General features: G+C 36.7%; 1 protein-coding gene across 6 annotated transcripts in view; it reads left to right on the forward strand.

Annotated features, from left to right (window-relative positions):
- Nucleotides 1-17,478, forward strand: part of DCLK1 (doublecortin like kinase 1) — a 224,247-nt gene that overhangs the window by 159,543 nt on the left and 47,226 nt on the right. For 3 of the 6 annotated variants that reach the window (XM_031061410.1, XM_005426354.3, XM_005426355.3), the window contains exon 5: nt 3,946-4,040. In XM_031061410.1, the coding sequence (XP_030917270.1) occupies nt 3,946-4,040 (95 nt within the window). Of the gene's footprint in view, nt 1-2,191; nt 2,999-3,945; nt 4,041-9,780; nt 14,622-17,478 lie in introns of those variants that run through there. The other 3 variants (XM_031061412.1, XM_031061411.1, XM_005426356.3) reach the window with 3 other exon arrangements.

Consider the following 17,478-nt stretch of genomic DNA (forward strand, 5'->3'; position numbering starts at 1 on the left):
AATATTATCATATTTATTATTTATATTATCATATGAAAATCTGTTTTGCCTTTATCTCAGTAGATGCTGGTATCCAGCTTTAGTGTTCTATTTTATGGGTTTTTCCATCCTCATGTGTGTGCCAGGTGCTGGAAAAGCAAGTACAAAGACAGGTCCTTGCTCTGTTGCACATCCTCAGCAAGAGAGGACAGTGAGGAAAGGAGTTCACAGCCAAGCAGTTGCATACATCTGCTCTGAGCAGCCACAATAATTTTGGTATTGTTACAGCTTTTTAATACATATTTCACTGGTGAAATTTTGAACCGATAAATCTTTTTCTTAAGGTGATGGGAGGATGCTGTGTGTTAAGCTGAAGTCTGTGACCCTTGCCATTTTATGAATAAAAGTGACAAGAAGCCTCTTGCCTCACTCAATAAAATGATCAATCACAACAGCGATTTACCAATTTTGTATGTCTTTATCTACATCAAGGTTCCCTCTAGGAACATGTGCTGTATCAGTCAGTGAGAAATGCAGAGCAGATACTGGATAGAAATGCAGTTTCCAACAAAAATGCATTCCACCTAGAAATGGATTTTAGGGCAATTTAGTGATCAGGAATGCAGTATTATTATTAAATCTTATAGCTTTTATTCACATATTTGTTGACATGTTTTCTGGTAATGAGCAGCTTATGTAAGAGTGGTGTAATGATTGTAAATGGAGTTCAGGAAGGGGGTCAGAATCACTGCAGTCTCTTCCTTCTACACAGCACCTAATATCACCTCTATTTGCAAATTCAGTCTAATGACTCATAAGCACAGGAAGCCATAAACAAAAAGGTATAAAAGGAGGGCCCCTGGAATGTACTGGGAAAATATCAGAAATTACCATTTCTGTCCTGTTGCAATGTCTGTCTTAAGGATTATATTAATAATATCAGTACTAAGAATAATGTAATAACACTAGTAGCAGTATATATCTCCAGGTATGGAGAGCATTCAGAAGGATTCATCTTGCGTAGCTTTGGAAGTTTACACTGCAATGGATGCTCCTAGTAGATTGTTCATCAGGTCAGGTTTAAATGGTTGCTTCAGGATGATACAACTTGTGTTGTGACAGCAACTTGGTTAAAATAAGGTCTAGAAAACTACTTCAGATGTAGAAACCAGTACAACAGGGATGTAAAGATTGGTAAAAGGAATCTCATCTCCAGAGCTAATTGCCATCTCTGGAGTTCCCTAATCAGCTCTCTATAGGGAGTCCTTGTGAGCTCTCAAAAATCCTGGTACATGTTTTATGTACGGGCACCTTTGTGTTTTGGATATGGGTAACGAGGTGAGAAAACTTCACTTAAATCTTCAGTGTTCCTCAATTCATTAATTGTGCTCTTGGTTTCACATGTTACGTGGCCAAAATAAGCACAATTATCATAATATTCCTTTTTAAAAGCACAGTTGAAGAGAGCATTCAAACTTAGCTTAAATACTCTGGATATCTGATAGCGACAAGTAAGAAATTTTTAGGATTTATGATAATACTTTGTTTTCTCATCCTAAATAAGATAGTCATCAACATAACATACATCAATACAGAAATACGCCAATAGTTAAATACACTATTGCAACTATTTGTCTGGTTCCATTTGGTAGCTTCAAGTTTTTGTCTTTAGGACAGAGTGATTGTTATAGTAATTCTAGAAAAGCTATTGTTGAAAGTTATGGGGAAGGAGTCGATCTATTAAGAACAGGAACCAGTGCCTAGTGCTACAAGGTGTATTGAAATGTATCTATTGTCTTAAATTTGGTTATGATAATAAGACCTAAGAGTATCTGCTTGGTTTAAAGAGAAGACAGAGCACTAGGCGTGTTATTCAGCAGTCTTGAGGACTAGCTCTGTGTGAATAGTAGCAGTTTAATGTTGGTTTCTAAGTTATGCAATAGGTGTTTAGAAGATACATTTTACAACTTTACAAGTTTAAGATTCCAATTTTAATTAATTTTTAATGTCCTCATCTTGCTCTTTTTCCTAAATTATTTCAGTGATAGCGGTAATAAAATTTGATTTTAGTCACCATTGGACAGATCTGTGGCTATTTTGCTGGATAGTGCATGATCATACACGTGTGTTCCCCTACACTTACTACCATATTTGAATGGGTGCTGATATGTGCAAATCATTGTCCTCTGTATAAAGATATTTGGAAGCCTGGATTAGTGGAATGTTTTTCTATGAAACCAGCCTATTTAAATCCAATTAGAGCATCTTGTTGTTTCTATAGTTATGCAAATATATTGCACCTTTACTCTAAACAGTGCCTTGCACAAAGTGATGTTGAGATTGGATCACTTATAGCACCCAAGCACTATTAAGTGATGGTCCTTTATCATGCAGTATAATGTGTTTTATTGATGTGTGTGGTGTGCTAGGTATACATATTTCTTCATTGTAATGTGTGGGCCCAGTATTAGCCAGTAAGAATAATGCATTATGCAAAAAGTAAGAAGAACCTTTTAAAAATGCCTACTGTATTATCCAAAGGAATTAGCATTTGCTAGATTGCCAGTCAGCCAAGGTTTTACAAGAGTTATTGTCATTTTGATTTTCGGATGAGTCACTTGCTACATTGCCCCCAAAGGCACCTCGTTATGATTCAGTGCACAGCATATAAAATTGCTCAGGCTTTCGGGGCTCCATGGAAAGCGAGTGGGGGTTGCGGTGGCTCAGCAGCGTTGTGAAGCAGCAGCATTATGCTTAATTGACACCTTTGATGTAGCCCTAAGACAGCACCTGCACCTCCCACTGCTGCTCTGAAGACGTCAGCCTTACGCAGAAAAGGCTTCTGCTTATGAATCCTGCATCGCATTCAGCTCACTCTGTGAGCAGCCCCAGCTATCCTTAACTAATCCCATTGCTTCTCAGTTTGGCTACAGCTTGCCTTAGTACAGAGCAGGAATTTTGCTGCTTGCTCTTACCAGGTTAAACAGTCAGATTTTGTCCATGTTAGAACTCATAGAAGGTAAGTCAAATACCTTGTTGATATCCTTAGTATGTAGATATTCTCCTAAGATTCAGAATATAGGAATCTGATTGTTCTTTTTATCCTAGCACTTACAAATGTAGACTCTGATAGAACAATTTCTTATTTAAGAGTATTTACATGTATATGTGATACATGCTTCGTAGTGTTTCTGTCAGTGCTTCAGTGTGAATATTATTGATAGCCTCTCATGTGATTACTTTGTAGTAGAATTCTGTCCTCTGCTGGCATTGTTTTGTTAATTTATTGGATAATGTCATGTGCATGTGAAGATGCTTCTATAAAGATAGGCACTGACATATGTGAAGAAACTTGCTTATTTGAGAGAGTGATGCTTTCCTCTAAGTCAGGAGTTACATCCGATTCATTTGCCTCCAGAAAGCCCTTCTGAGTTAAGTCTGAGGTGGTGTTTGGGTCAGATAGTATTGCAAAAATCTCTTCAAATGGTTGAGTCCTCACTCACAAAGTGAAAAGCAGGCAGCTGATTTGTTATTGCAAACAATACTGTGTTTTATTTTTAGTGGGCAACACTTCAAGCCATAGTTAAATGGAATGAAAAGGTTTATATATTTTGTCTTTTAAGGTTAAAAAAGCACCTTGTTCCCCTTACTTTCAGTAATGGAAGTATTTTACTTTCAGTAAAGTACAGGAGCAATACAGTTTAAGAAAACATGATCCTGTTCTCTGCCATTGACTAAAGTCTTTTCAGGTTTTTTCATTATTTGTTTTCAGCCTGTATAAAATTTCTTTCATGAACCAAAAATCTAAGGAAATAATTATTTTGTGAATTACCTTATTTAATGCTTCAAACATTAAGCAAAAGCAAATTAATCTGTTTAACAAAGACTGAAGAAAAATGTTGATTTATATATTTTTTCCTTTAATAATGCCTTGTATTCATTTATTTCAATTTCTTGTCCTTTTAGTGAATGGAACCCCTGGTAGCCAACTTTCTACTCCCCGCTCTGGGAAGTCTCCAAGCCCATCTCCCACCAGCCCAGGAAGCCTACGGAAACAGAGGGTAAGGAAATAAGGAAACTGATTTCTGAGCATGGCTGGGGAGAATCCAGCATAGCCATTATCCAATAGCCTTCTCCCTCTGATCCCTTGTGTACATGTAGAGCTATAGGGTGGAGGAGCCTGGCTACAATCCTTGTGTTTGTAAAACACCCTGAAGTGGAATACAACTCTTCTGTGTCTGTCAAAATGCTAAGTATACTGAGAACTGGTTTATTCTTGGGGGAAAAAAACATCCTTGGGTTTTTTTTCTCCTTTTTCACAAAACTTTTTGTTTGTTTGTTTTACTTTCTTTTTCTAAATATTTCACAACTGAAAGAAAATGTTAAAGAAATCTCTTTTGTTCCTAACTTGCTGTGGGCATTGTCACTTGCACAACCTACAGACTGCTTTGATTTTGAAGCAAGGTGAAAGAATGCACTGTGGAATTTAGCTGTGATATCACAGCCTTGTGCAGCGAAGATACTATCAGCACCAAGGCACGTGTCCATCACTTTCCTGGACGAGAGTTGATAGTAGCTGTAGGTTCCCCCTAGTTATCCTGTATGGAGGAATCTACAATATTCCTAAGCATCCAGAACTAAGCTAATGACCATGTTACTGCTGTAACCCTCTGATAAAATATTACTCATTCAACCCAAAAGCTCCACATGCTGATGGAATTAATTTTATCTGTTTAAAAGAAATAAGATGGATGTCTATGTATTTTCTACTATTTTCTAAACTGTGGTCAGTTCTCAATGAAAGCATCCCTGAGGCAGTAATCTGTATCTCAGACTTGTTTATAAACAGAGTTTGAACACATGCTTTTTCTGCCTTTTCAGTTTTTAAACAAAGATACAATTTATGTCTCTCAAAATAAGGGGATTATGTACAAAACTGGCAGTGCTTGACTTTAGGAGCTGGTGCGGACCTGATTCCCCGGATACCCAGACCAGGAATAGCTGTAGCGTGACACAACTCCCTTCTAGCCCTGCAGACCCTTCTGCATGTCTGATGTATGCCAGGGAGCTGAGGAATGGTGTATGTCCAAGTCTTCCCTCCATCTGGGATACAGCTATGGGTTTCTGCCATGACTTGTTTACAGACACAGGGACTGACTGTGATCTTGCAGTGTAGGGACAGCCAGTGAGCAGCAGCTCGGAGCCTCAGGGTAGTGTCATGGTTTTTATCATCCGGTACACAGGGAGGAAAGATGTAACTTCCAGTGGGTAAGCTGGTGCTAAAATCTTCTTGAATGCAGTGTCTTCCCCACCTGTTTGTTCTTGCTCTCAAGGCTTATTAATGAATCATTAATAAGTCACTGGAGAGGGAACAAAGAGTCTTCCAAATGAATTATACATTGGTGATGTGAGGGCGTCTGTTTAGATGGATGATACCAGTTTACATTGGATTTGCATTTGCTGTAAGGCTGTCTCTTTTCATTGGTAACTTTCCTAAACTTTCTTCTCACCACTGAAGCTTTGCTCTCCACAGTGAAGAAATGTTTTTCTGCTAACGTTTGTGGATGGGTGAGTGGGATCCATGTGATCAGCACCATTAGACACAAGAGGTTTCTAGGCACAAGATTTCTGACTTTCAAATGTGAAGAGGAGAGCAGATGGGCTTCTTTTTATGTGTAAGTGTAATAGGATCACCGAGTGGCAGTATTATGGATGCAAAGTACTATGTAGCAGTAACAAAATCAGACTGCTAACTGTAGAGAAAATAAATATTGAAGTGTACTACAGGAGAGATAAGACTAAGATTGTTAGGGAGTTGAATTCTCTTCTCCAGTATTCGTATTCAGTCCTTGTGACCTCGGTAGGGGACCTTTCATGCTTGTCTGGTTTTATTTTAGACAGATTTATTTTTTTTACCTGATGAAACATGGAATATATTCATGTAAAGATAGATTGCAATCATGTAAAATGCATTGCAATAACATTATTTAGATTACAAAATCAACTCAGAAGTTCAGGGATGGAAACTTAACACTCAGTCTGAGGATTTATTTCATCTGCTTTCATGTTTAGCTTGTGAACTGAATGAGTTAGAAGTTCAGTGTAAAAACATATGATTGTGTCATTAAAGGTTATAATGTGCATTCCAATGAGTAAATAAGGCATTAAGCAGTGCTTGAAAATCATAATTTCCTTGTTAGCAATATAAATGGTGTTCTGTTTAGTTTTAGTACAGATTTTTGTGTCTTTTTATTTAAATTTCACTTAGAGAGGTTATTTTGTGTACCATATTGTCATGAACCAAATTTAAACCCAAAGCATTTTGTTTTGTCTTCAGTGGCTTCAGCTACAGTGCTGACAAACCAGTTTCAGGGTGAGGTTTATTCCCTAGGAGGTTGCTGAAGTGCTGGTATCTTGTGATAGACATACAAGGGAGAAGAGATGGATTTAAATTCCCATCTTGTCCCCTGTATTGAGAGGTGAGGTCTTCCTGCCCTGAAGGAAGAATGTTGGCTGCTGTAGCTGTGGTCTGGAGTTGAAGGTGGTGGCTGGTTTTCTGACTGCTCTGTCTTTCTTTGCCTGCAGTTTGAGGGAGCTACTGCTTTAGAACTGAAATAAGATGCTGGGTCCTGGGGACACCAGCTCAGCTCTGTTATTTGTGGTGTTTTGTGCCTCTCCCTGTGCAGTTAGAGTTACAGGAGTTCCTGTACTCTCATGCCATCAGGTACATGGGGTGCCAGTGGTGGGTACTGGGTCTGGAAGGTGATAGGAACATCTCCTCTAGCCTAGCCTGGTTTGCCTTGCCTTAGCTAATCAATCAGCTCTTCAGCATCCCCATCCAGGGCTGTGAGGGAGTTGTAGGCTTGGGACATCACAATGCCCAGGGGTTCTAGGCAGGCTGCCAGTGTTTTTCCTGGAAGTACAGCTGAGAGGAGGTCAGGCTTTTGAATCCAGAGGCACCAAAGCAAGGTACTTCCACAAAAGGCAGGGATTTCTTCCTGGGAATAGTAAAGACCTGTGGAGTGCATTAGGCAGCTTAATATAGGAATTAATAATTTTACTTACTGATATTTCATCACTCGTGTTTTTAAAAAATGAATTCTGGCCTTTGAAGGAAGGCTTTTGATTGATGTGAATAAGGCCAAAAATGTGGCCTTACATACTGTTACAAGCATACTGTCTTGTGGTGCATACTCAGGAAAACAGTACTGTTGTAACCCTATAGGTAAAATTTCGTACCCTCAAAAGCCAGAATACAAAAAAGATAAAATGTATCCTTTCTCATTTGCATATGTATGTTGGCTGAGTTGTTTCCAGAAATTCAGAAGTCAGTGAAAGCTATATTTTTATAATCTTCTGCGAAACTCAGTCTATATTTGAAGAAAGTAAGATTTGAAAGATTAATTTCATGGGTGTAACTCACGAAGTTGAAAGTGAGCTAGGAACAATTTATCAGCTATCTTAGATAACTGTCAACCAATTTTCAGCTTCTGAATATTTTAACTAGCAGGCTGTGCGCTATAGTTACTCTTTCGTGCAGTTTAATTATTTCTTTATTCTTAAATAGGAAATTAAGGTTCTAGTTTTTACATTGCTATGAACGTAATTAAGTTTTGGAGTTGTTTCCCAGAGGATTAATACAGGTTTGAAATTCAGGTTTGAAATAGCAGATTGAAGTAGAGTTACTGTGTTATCCACAAATATAGTTACTGCTTCAACAGAGTGCAGTTAACTATGCAGACTCAGAAAACGTGACATGGCATTTAGAAAAAAACTTAAGTATTTTTTCTGTGTTCTTAGAGTTGCAACCTACAGAATAAAATAGTTAGTTCTAAGGTACCTCTTGACTGATTAGACAGGCTGAATTCTATCTATATAAGGATTTTTTGAGTTGTATGTAGCCAAGAAGTCTGATTCATTCAGCAATTTTTGTCTTCTTATAAATCTATGCAAAATAATAAATAGATTCTCCTCATAATTTCAAGACACACAGCTCTCTGGCTAATTATGGGTGAGAAAAATTCTTTCAGAACGGAAAACTTTTTAAGACTTTCTAGTACTTAAAAGCAGGTAAAATAGCAGAGAAAATGACACTGAAATATGATGAATTATTTTACTTTAAAGAAATCATAGAGTTATGAAAAGAAATGCAAAAATATTCTCTAAATATTAAAATTCAGAAATACCTTATTTGTTAGTTCCAAATGCATAATTTTATTTTTTTTTTAAATTCAGAAGTAAGAGCAGTCACCTGGGAGATACTATTCAAAATTTTGGGGTGTTACCCTCTCTAGCAAATCAAATTATTCTTTTTTCCTGTAGTATGTATTAGAAATTCCCAAACTGTATATTCTCAAAAGAAATTTTAATAATTAACTAACTAGTTAGTATTCAGAATAAGATGTCTGTTTAAAATTGTTCTCTTGTCTAGATTGTTTGCAACATAATAGAAATTTATCTAAGATATTTTTTCACTCTGCCAGTCTAATGTCTTCTACTGTGTGTATACATGCCCATTGGCAGAATGCATACAGAATAAGCATTCTAGGGAAGCGACCCCCCTTTAAGGTACTTAAATCCATTTTGTATCATGCCTACAAGTAAAATATGAATTTGTATTTTTTATTGAGAACACGGTTTGAAATTTGTGAAGCATTCATTTTAGCTGGTCCTTTTTTGTAGTATAGCTTTCAGATTTGTTCATTTCTTGGCTGGGTTATCTTACTGTAATTAAAAAAAAGCTGAAACTAATCCATTCAAGGTCAACCCAAAAGCTGGCTCCATCAGCTTTCCCATTCTCATGTTTTTCTTGTACTTTGTCTTACTGGGATTTTTTGTTGCAATCTGTTCATATGTTCTATATTAAAAAATCCCCCAAAACACCTTAAAGATATCAGAGAATGGCTATGAGATGTGCTGGGCACCTGCCCAATCAGAACCCCCTCCGAACCATCAGTTATGCTTAAATCACCTTAAAAAGACAGTGCCCTGTCCTCTACCACTTCTCTTTTTTGAGCTTTCATTCCGTGCAATTGTGTGTCTCTACGAGGGCTGTTGTGCTGTGTAGGTGGGAGAGGGCCATGTATCATCCCATAGCACCTCTGGCACTTGAGGATTGTCAGAGGATCAGAGTGTTGAAAGAATGAAGTGTACAGATCCACTCAGACTCTCCCTCGGCTGTCATGAGCTGGTTGCTTGGCTACCGACAGAAAGAGACGGTGATGGAGGGACAAAGTGTAAAACATGCTGTCTTTTTATACACACACATGGGCACAGAGGAGCTGTGGGAAAGGAACGCCATTGTCAGTACGACATAGGTAACAGCAGTATTCACTGTCAGCAGCCCAGGGGTCAAATGTTGCTGGATCCATGCTGTATCACCTGTGGGCGGCAAGTTTTTATTACCTTATGTAAGGTAAGCACTTATTCTGCCCCTGCAAAATGGGCAAAATGGAAATAAATTCCCTTTGAGAATAAATTAATGTTTCCGAACCATTAAGAGACTCTCCAGAACAGACAAATACTGTTTGAATAGTGTTTAATAGGAAATACTCAAAGAAAAAAATAATTGCCTCTGAGAATATGTTGTACGTTGAAACTTCAGCTTTATTTACTAACCATCTATCTTTTTGATTAAAAAAATAATAATATGACATTAAGACAACAATATGAGCATATAGAACATGTGTATTTTGTGTTAAACAATGTCTTCTGGTCCACAGTAACAAAAAGAATATAAGACAGTTGCAGTGCAACAAATCAAACAGAATAAACAAATCTATACTGCACTTCATCTTACAGGACCTGTACCGCCCACTCTCTTCGGATGATATGGATTCAGTAGGAGACTCAGTGTAAAAGAGAAAATGGAACAATGTTTATGGTTTGTGATTTGATGAAGGTTTAACATTTTTAAAGAAAATAGCTGCTAATTTACAGTAATAGTGAATCGCACAAAAGAGTTTTGCATATTTAATATTAACAACATGGGGCCAAATTAATTCATGTGTGTGGGGGTATTTTTTGGCTTTATTACTGCATTTTAATGCAAGAATTTGTAATGAATGAGCCATTGAATATGTCCATCAAATCCAGAACAGCATTGTGCATTCTTAAAGGCACAAAGATTGGATAAGGTGAATATAACACACAAACCCATAGTGGGCACATTTATGAATAGCACTATTTTTATCATCGAAGGTACTGATTATATGTTCTGTTTTTACCATATCTATCTTTATTCATTTTGATATGAACAGTTAATGGGTACTTTGCTTCTACCAACGAATAGGTAAAATGCAGAGAAGAAAAAACCTGCCATATTAAACTGCTTGCACCACGCTGTCTGATTCCAACACGCACATTTGAAACACCCTAATTTTAATATTTTCATCTAAATGGAAGGAAAGTGAAGAAATCCTGTGTGGTCACAGGACAAAAGTAATTCTTTCAAAGCAGTGTTCAAATTCTCTTCACTGCATTGCCATCTGATGACTGTAAACAGAAGGGTGCTCACAGGCATTATGAATGTTTTACCTGGCGAGAGCTGTTAATGCTGATCATCCATGTGTTGCAAGCAAATGGGGACAGGTTTCTGACCAAGCAAATACGAGGGCTTGCTGTCTAGCAGCGTCATCTGACATACATTTGATGACATCTTTTGTAAAAATACATTTTACCTGAGAAAGTAGTTGATTATATTCACTCATGTTAAAATGGGAGCATCATTTTCTATTCCCTATAAGACATTTTGTGCATTTTAAAAAGAAGGCCAACAGAAATGGTGATACTGTAAATCATCCTCCTATTGACCTAATTTTTCTGGTTTTGCAGTATCTAGAGGTGCTCTTTTTATACAGCATGAATATGCAAAACTCCTTTAGTGTTAAAGTAGGTCATGCATTAGAACCAGTTGCTTAACAAATATCTACTAATTTTTGTTTGTTTTGTGCTGCTTTATTGTGAGAATCTTAGTCTATTTAATTTACATAATAGCAATATTTCCCATTGTACGTTGTATTAAAGACCATAGTGTAGTGATCACACACTTTTGCAGACTTATACCTTTCCTTTAATTTTCTCAAATACTAATAATTTAAGAATTAGAAATCAGTGTGTTTCTGATTCTCAGCAAAAATCTATAGAGGTTATATTTTTGAGCTATTTAGTGATGATTTAATATATTTTGAAATCAGGAAAATTTACTTAATTGAAGAAAAGGTTTAGCTGCCACATGCCAACTTCTAAATGTAGTGAAATAATTCCTTTATACTGATCTGTCCATATAAAACTCAGCAAATGGAAATTGTTGGCATGTGATGTTATGGCTTTACTGTATCAACATAATTTTCTTTACAGAAGATATTTGCAAAAAGAAATAAAAGGGCAGCAGAATACAAAACTTACCTTCTCTGTTTCCAATATGTGGTTCCAGTATCACCTGGAGGGAAAGTCATTGGTCTGGCAGGTTTGCTGAAGCAGTCAGGTCATTCCCTTTTGAAATACATGTTTTGCCATTCCTGCCTTAGACTTCAATCTAAAACAGTTCCCAGCCATAAGAACAGTCCATCTCTCACCCCATACCATAATGCATAGGCTGCCCTGTTCTACTGAAAAAGTTCACAGCTGTGAAGTTACTTGCATTTTCGGTTGTTATGAGGAAATGTCTTTGCAAAATGTATTACTTGATCCTGAGAAATGCATATTATATAAAGGTGCATTGGAATCAATTTCCAAAAATTCAGGCAACTAGACCAGATTGAGCAAAATACTTACTGACATTTTAAAAATTGTTTTTTCCTCTAAAGAAAATAAATTACAGGAATTTTATTTTCCCTCCCTTCTCCCATATAGGCTACTGCTGCTTTAGGCAGTTTATTAAGACTGTTGTGCACAGGGAGTACAGATTGCCAGCAAACCTGAATCCCACAGCTTTGCTTAGCTGTGGAAAAGAAAAATGGACCTTATATCAGTAATTGTTATCATAGTGAGTTCTCCATCAAGACTGTTTTAAAAAAGATTATGCTAGTCCATACCATTTAATCATTTCAACATATGACTTGTATTAAGGGGCTATTCAGGGGCAAGACGTATCATTAATATTTCATTTTAGGAATGAAAGTCCCTTAGAGATTGAAAAGGTACACTGTTTATAGACTTTGAGATCCTTTTTTGTGTGGAATGTAATTCCCATTATACATGAGCAGAAATGAAATGTTTCTTTTGAGCAAGACCAGAAGGTTTCAGTTTATGGGTGGAACTGAAATTGTGTTCCTTGATGCTGTAATTCTGCTTGCAACAGCACAGGTTTTAGTTTGTTCCTAGATTTCATCAACTGCATTAAATAATAGAATAGCTTAAGCAACTTTATAGTGTTTGAACTTTTGAAAGTTCTCTGTATGCTGCATTATTTGTGCCTACTCCAAGGTGATTATGATGTAGCTAAAGAGTCTTGTATAGATTGTGATAGCTTTGCTTCCCTTTGAGCTTTATGAATACTTGTGATTATTTCTCTAATGCTTTCTGCAACTTTGTTTCGTTTTATTTTTTAAATCTCTTTTCTTCTTTTGTGCAACAAGCAGTTCACATGTGAAGCACAGAATGCGTATGTTTATATTTACACGCACATGCACACGTACATAGATTAATGGCTTGGGAACCCATGCGCTGTTATGTCACATTTGTGACTTTAAACAAATAAATGGGGGAAATGTTTTAACAGGAGGATGCTCGTCTGGTGGGATTCACTACAGCTCTGTTAAAGTTGGTGGAGCTGCACCAACCATTACTTGCTGAGCAGCTACCCCAAGGAATTCTGTATAGTTTTAAGACATCACATCTATGGACAAGGGCTAATTTCAAACCGAAAACCAGAAGTTAGTGGCAAGCCCACCATTAACTCCAAGGTAGGAAGGATAGAACCTTACGCACAAATACATACACACAGACAAAACCTTAATCCTAATCTGAAATTTGAAATTTGAATATTGGAAATGGTATTCTTTTGACATGTTCAGTCTTATGCCTCCTCTTCAATGGTGCTGTTCTGAAGTACATAGAGTCATGCAAAATTAGAAGTTCTTTTGTTGAAATCATAAAATCTTTAGCATTCATTAAGCAATGTGAAAATTGCTTCCCAATTTGTAAAATAATTCAGAGACAGCACATTATATGTAGTAATATAATTTTCTCTTCAGTTCATTTTCACAGGGCATATTTGGCTGAAAGATAAAAATTCTGTGGTATTAATATTGTGACTATAAATGTATATTACAAGAAAGGATATATAAAGTTCCTACAAAGCACCCTAGAAGAAAAGCTGGATTGAGATTGTGTGGAATAAAAATTGAGATAAATAATTGTGTTTTCTTCTGCAGCTTCATAATTCACACAGCTGTGTGAACTTTATATAGTGCATACATTACAAAAACTGCACTCTGAATGTAAAATGAATTAACAATAATATAAAGAACCTCTGATCAATCCAAGTTTACTGTTTCTGTCAAAAATGTAGAGAAATTAACAGACAGAAAATCTTTATGGTGCTAAATTACCTCATCACTTGATGAATGCATAGATTAATGTTGTCTGTGCTTTTTTTATATCCAGTTAATGGTGTGCAACCAAATCCAAGATCGGTTTTTATTTAATCTTCACTTTCAGCTCTATCTGTTAGTGACAAGAGCTTGTAACTATGAGTGATGAAAAGTAACTTTACAAAGCACAGACAGCAATACCTTTACGTGCAGAGCAAAGCAAGCAAGTGGTCGTCCCTCTCTTAGGAAATGAGTGTGCTTCCCCCAGGAAAGCCCTTCCACTCAGAAACCAGGGTCTGCTGAGCAGAGCTGGGGCTGCTCTGAGCTGTGCTTGTTGCCATGACAATTTTGGCCAGCTCAGCTGGCCTGTCTCCAGCTGGCAGCTGCCCCCAGGCAGGCAGTGGGTCTGTAGGTGACACCTGAGCTGTGTCTGCGCAGGGCTGAGCGCGCACATGCCGCACACTTGTGCTCCTGCGCGGTTCTGTGTCCCTGATCACGCATGGTGGTTATCCTCTTATCCTCCCGTTCACTCCAATTAACCCTCAGCAGTGAAGTGTGAAGAAAGCTGTACTATATTCAGCGTGTCCTTGTTGTCTGGTGTTATATGGGTAATTAGGTTGTGGTGTGCCCTGCAATACAGTGTTTTGGAATTTGGGCTCTAGTGAAAGAGGAGCTAACAATGTTTGTGTTAAGGCCTCTTCGTTTTCTTAGTTGCACTATGATATTGTAAATATTGGCACATTTACAACATAAGTTTAAGATTTTACAAAGTTATGCATACAATTATTTTTTTTAATGAAAAGTGCTTGGATATTTGCTTTTAAAAATATACCATTTTTGTATTCATGTGATGCAGGAAACCAAAAAGAAAGCTGTTGATTTATCAACCAAACATGTAAAACTTGCAAAATAAATACCGATGAATGTTTTATTTCTTATAATCAGCTGATGAAAATCACCTTCATTTTTGTGCCATTGTTTCATCATACTGTATTGTACTTGTGTTTCATATTTGACCATGTCATCCTGGTTGCAATTTGTTATTTTGCTAGATTTAACATTAATGTAGATTCTTGTAAGTGATGTAATAAATATATATTAAAAATACATACTGTTCAGAGAATTTATTTTGGAAACATGATTAACAGGCTTTAATTCTTGCAGTTGGTGTTGCTTGCTCATTTTGGATCAACATTGTCCATCTAACCTTAGTGTAAGCATATGGGATTCATGCATCCTAATGGGTTACTTTAAACAGTAGATGCATTCAGTGTCTTTTCGTTAGTAATAAACTCAGGGCTTTAGTGTGTAGATAGAAAAAACGCTTCAAGGAGGAATTTGATTTGTAGTGGGTGTTGTGAAGACAGTAAATATAACTGCCTGGATTGCTTATGGGTAAATTTGTGTGCACATGATGGGCTAGATTTGAAGCCTGAAGTGGGGAATTAGTAGAATATCAAAAGCAAGATACCAGCTCCCTACCAACAGCCTGAGCCCCAGCAGCACTTTCCCTAAGACAAGTGTTAGGAAAATATGCTTGTGAAAAGCTAATAGTACTGAAACATACCTGGTGTGTTTTAAAATAAGTACCTAATTTTGTGATACATTTTTCCACTCTTTAAAAGTGCATATCCACATATCCATAGCCTAGTTTTATTCCTTGTTTGGCAGGGATGGGGGAAGAGAGATGTTACAAATTCTGACATGTCATCTGCCAGCCTGATGCTTCAGCTGATGTTCCTGGAGGAAACTGTGGGCTTGATAAAAGTTCTAGTTTTGAAATGCCCTTGGTTGCTGGTAAATAGTTCTGCCTAAAAAAGGTGTACGCACATGGAAATGAAAACAATGTGAGTGAAATGGGGAAGAATAGAAACAAAATAACTGAGGTTTCTGTCTCTACCAAGAAACAGTTAAAAATACCAGGAGAGCTTTTAAAATACAACTAAATAATTTAAAGTGAAGTGGTATTTTTCTGTGCCCTTAATTAGGTGAAAGAAATAAGAACCTCCTTTTAGGTTCGTAGCTTTTCAATTTTTATTCTGTAGTTGGGTAGAAAATTTTACCTGTGTATAACTTTAGAAGAGGTAAAAGGAAACCTTCACATTGCATCACTGTATATGTAACTTTTTATGTTAACCTCAGTAAGGATACAGAAATGACAGTAATAACTTCCGATACCACAAATCTGATATTTCACTTTTTATATCATCAGTCTTTTCTGAATGATGTCAAAGAGTGAGTGAGCCTAGAGTGAATTATAGCTCAAATTTGGAAGCAGCTGTTAGGAACTAGTGGAGGTTAGATTTAAATTTATTATTAAATACCATGTAGGAAACTATATTTGTCTTTCTGAATTGTCTTGTTACACAAATCAAATGAGTGTATAAGCATCCAATGCTGCAGCTTAGTTAGGGGATCTTAATAAAACAAAGTGCTTCAAGCTTGCAAATTTAACTTCAGTCTGTCAGCTCCATTTCGTTGCAAACTCTCCCATTTGTCCCTCTATCCCTCAAAGAAGAAAACCAACACAAGACCCTGATAATACACCAGATAATTGCTTGTGTCATTTGAACTTCTCCAAGCTGTGTAAATCCTGAATTGCATAAATGAACAGCAGCAAAAAAAATCACTTCCCTGTGTAGGGCCTCTCTCAAGTCAAGTGTCTAACAAAACAGGGCAGGATGTAGAATTGTGAATAAGTTTGTAAGCAGGTTTGCATACATTTTTTACTGTTCCTTTCCAGATGAAACAGTTTAGAAATAAATTTGAATCTGATGTGCCGGTTTAGTGCAGTGTCCAAACTGGAAAAGAAAACAATTGCATAATTTCTCTTTCGATAATTGAACTCCATTAGTTTCCATTCTTTCAGCATGAAGATTGTGGATTTCATGTTTCTTCATGAAGTAATTTTTTGCCAAGTCTGTACTGTTTACATTAAAGCTTTTTTTCCCTGTCTCAGCTGACTGGGCATAAAAATGTAAGGTTAAACAAAAGAAAATCAAAAACATTTTTCACTGGATATAGTTGGGAGAGGGAACTTCAGTGTAATCCTTTACTTCTCTCTAAGTTGAATAATAAAAAATCAGTTTATCTTCTTCAAAGTTACATCAAAATGTATTACTTTATTGTTTTAAATCAGCTGTCCTCTGCTTTTGTTCTCTGGTAATGTACCGTTTTGCTGTTCATTGACTCACTTATTTTTTGCTTAACACTATTAAGTATTATGGGAATTTTCTGGTCTCCTTCAAAGTCTTTAAAAGCTAATACCTGTGCTGGATGGTTGTCTTTATTTTACCCCTATTCATGATCACTTTATGCGAAGGAGCTGAGCCTGTCAGGAAGCCATGACAGCCATCTTGCAAAGGTTGTTTTATAACCAGACTGAACACTAGTATGGGCTCCAAAAGAGGTGACCCTGGGGGCTAAATACTTAGTTTTGGTTTTAAAGCTATTTTTTCCTTACTGAGTTGAACTTCACCTTACACATATTACTGACATGCTTATCTTTTTGTTTTTTTTTTTTTTTTAAGATTCTGTAGAGTTCTTTGAAATGGGGACATCTTAGGAGGCATAATTTAAAGACATTAATAATTCCCTTCTCCAGAGCCTCCTTCCTGAATTTACACTTTGTTTACTAATTTTAATTCTCACTTCATTAAGACAGTTTCTAAAAGAGTAGAGCTCTTCATGGGATCCAAACTTAGCATTACACCTGTGTGCTTTTCTGTTACTCATATTTCATCCAGATGCTTCCTTCGTACTGGAAAAATACAAAGGAATCTATTGTTGAGAGACATTGTACAGTCCACATGTCCTAAGAAAGGTTTTGAGAGATTTAGAAAATAGAATGCAGTGTTTGGGGTTTGAGATTCAGGAATCTGAATTGCACTAACAAACCTTCTAGTCATACTTGTTTAAGTCTCTTTTCATAACTGCTGACACTAGTAGTCCACAAGAATAATTC

Source organism: Geospiza fortis, unplaced genomic scaffold (genome assembly GCF_000277835.1).
Source record: "Geospiza fortis unplaced genomic scaffold, GeoFor_1.0 scaffold181, whole genome shotgun sequence".
Classification (NCBI taxonomy): Eukaryota; Metazoa; Chordata; class Aves; order Passeriformes; family Thraupidae; genus Geospiza; species Geospiza fortis.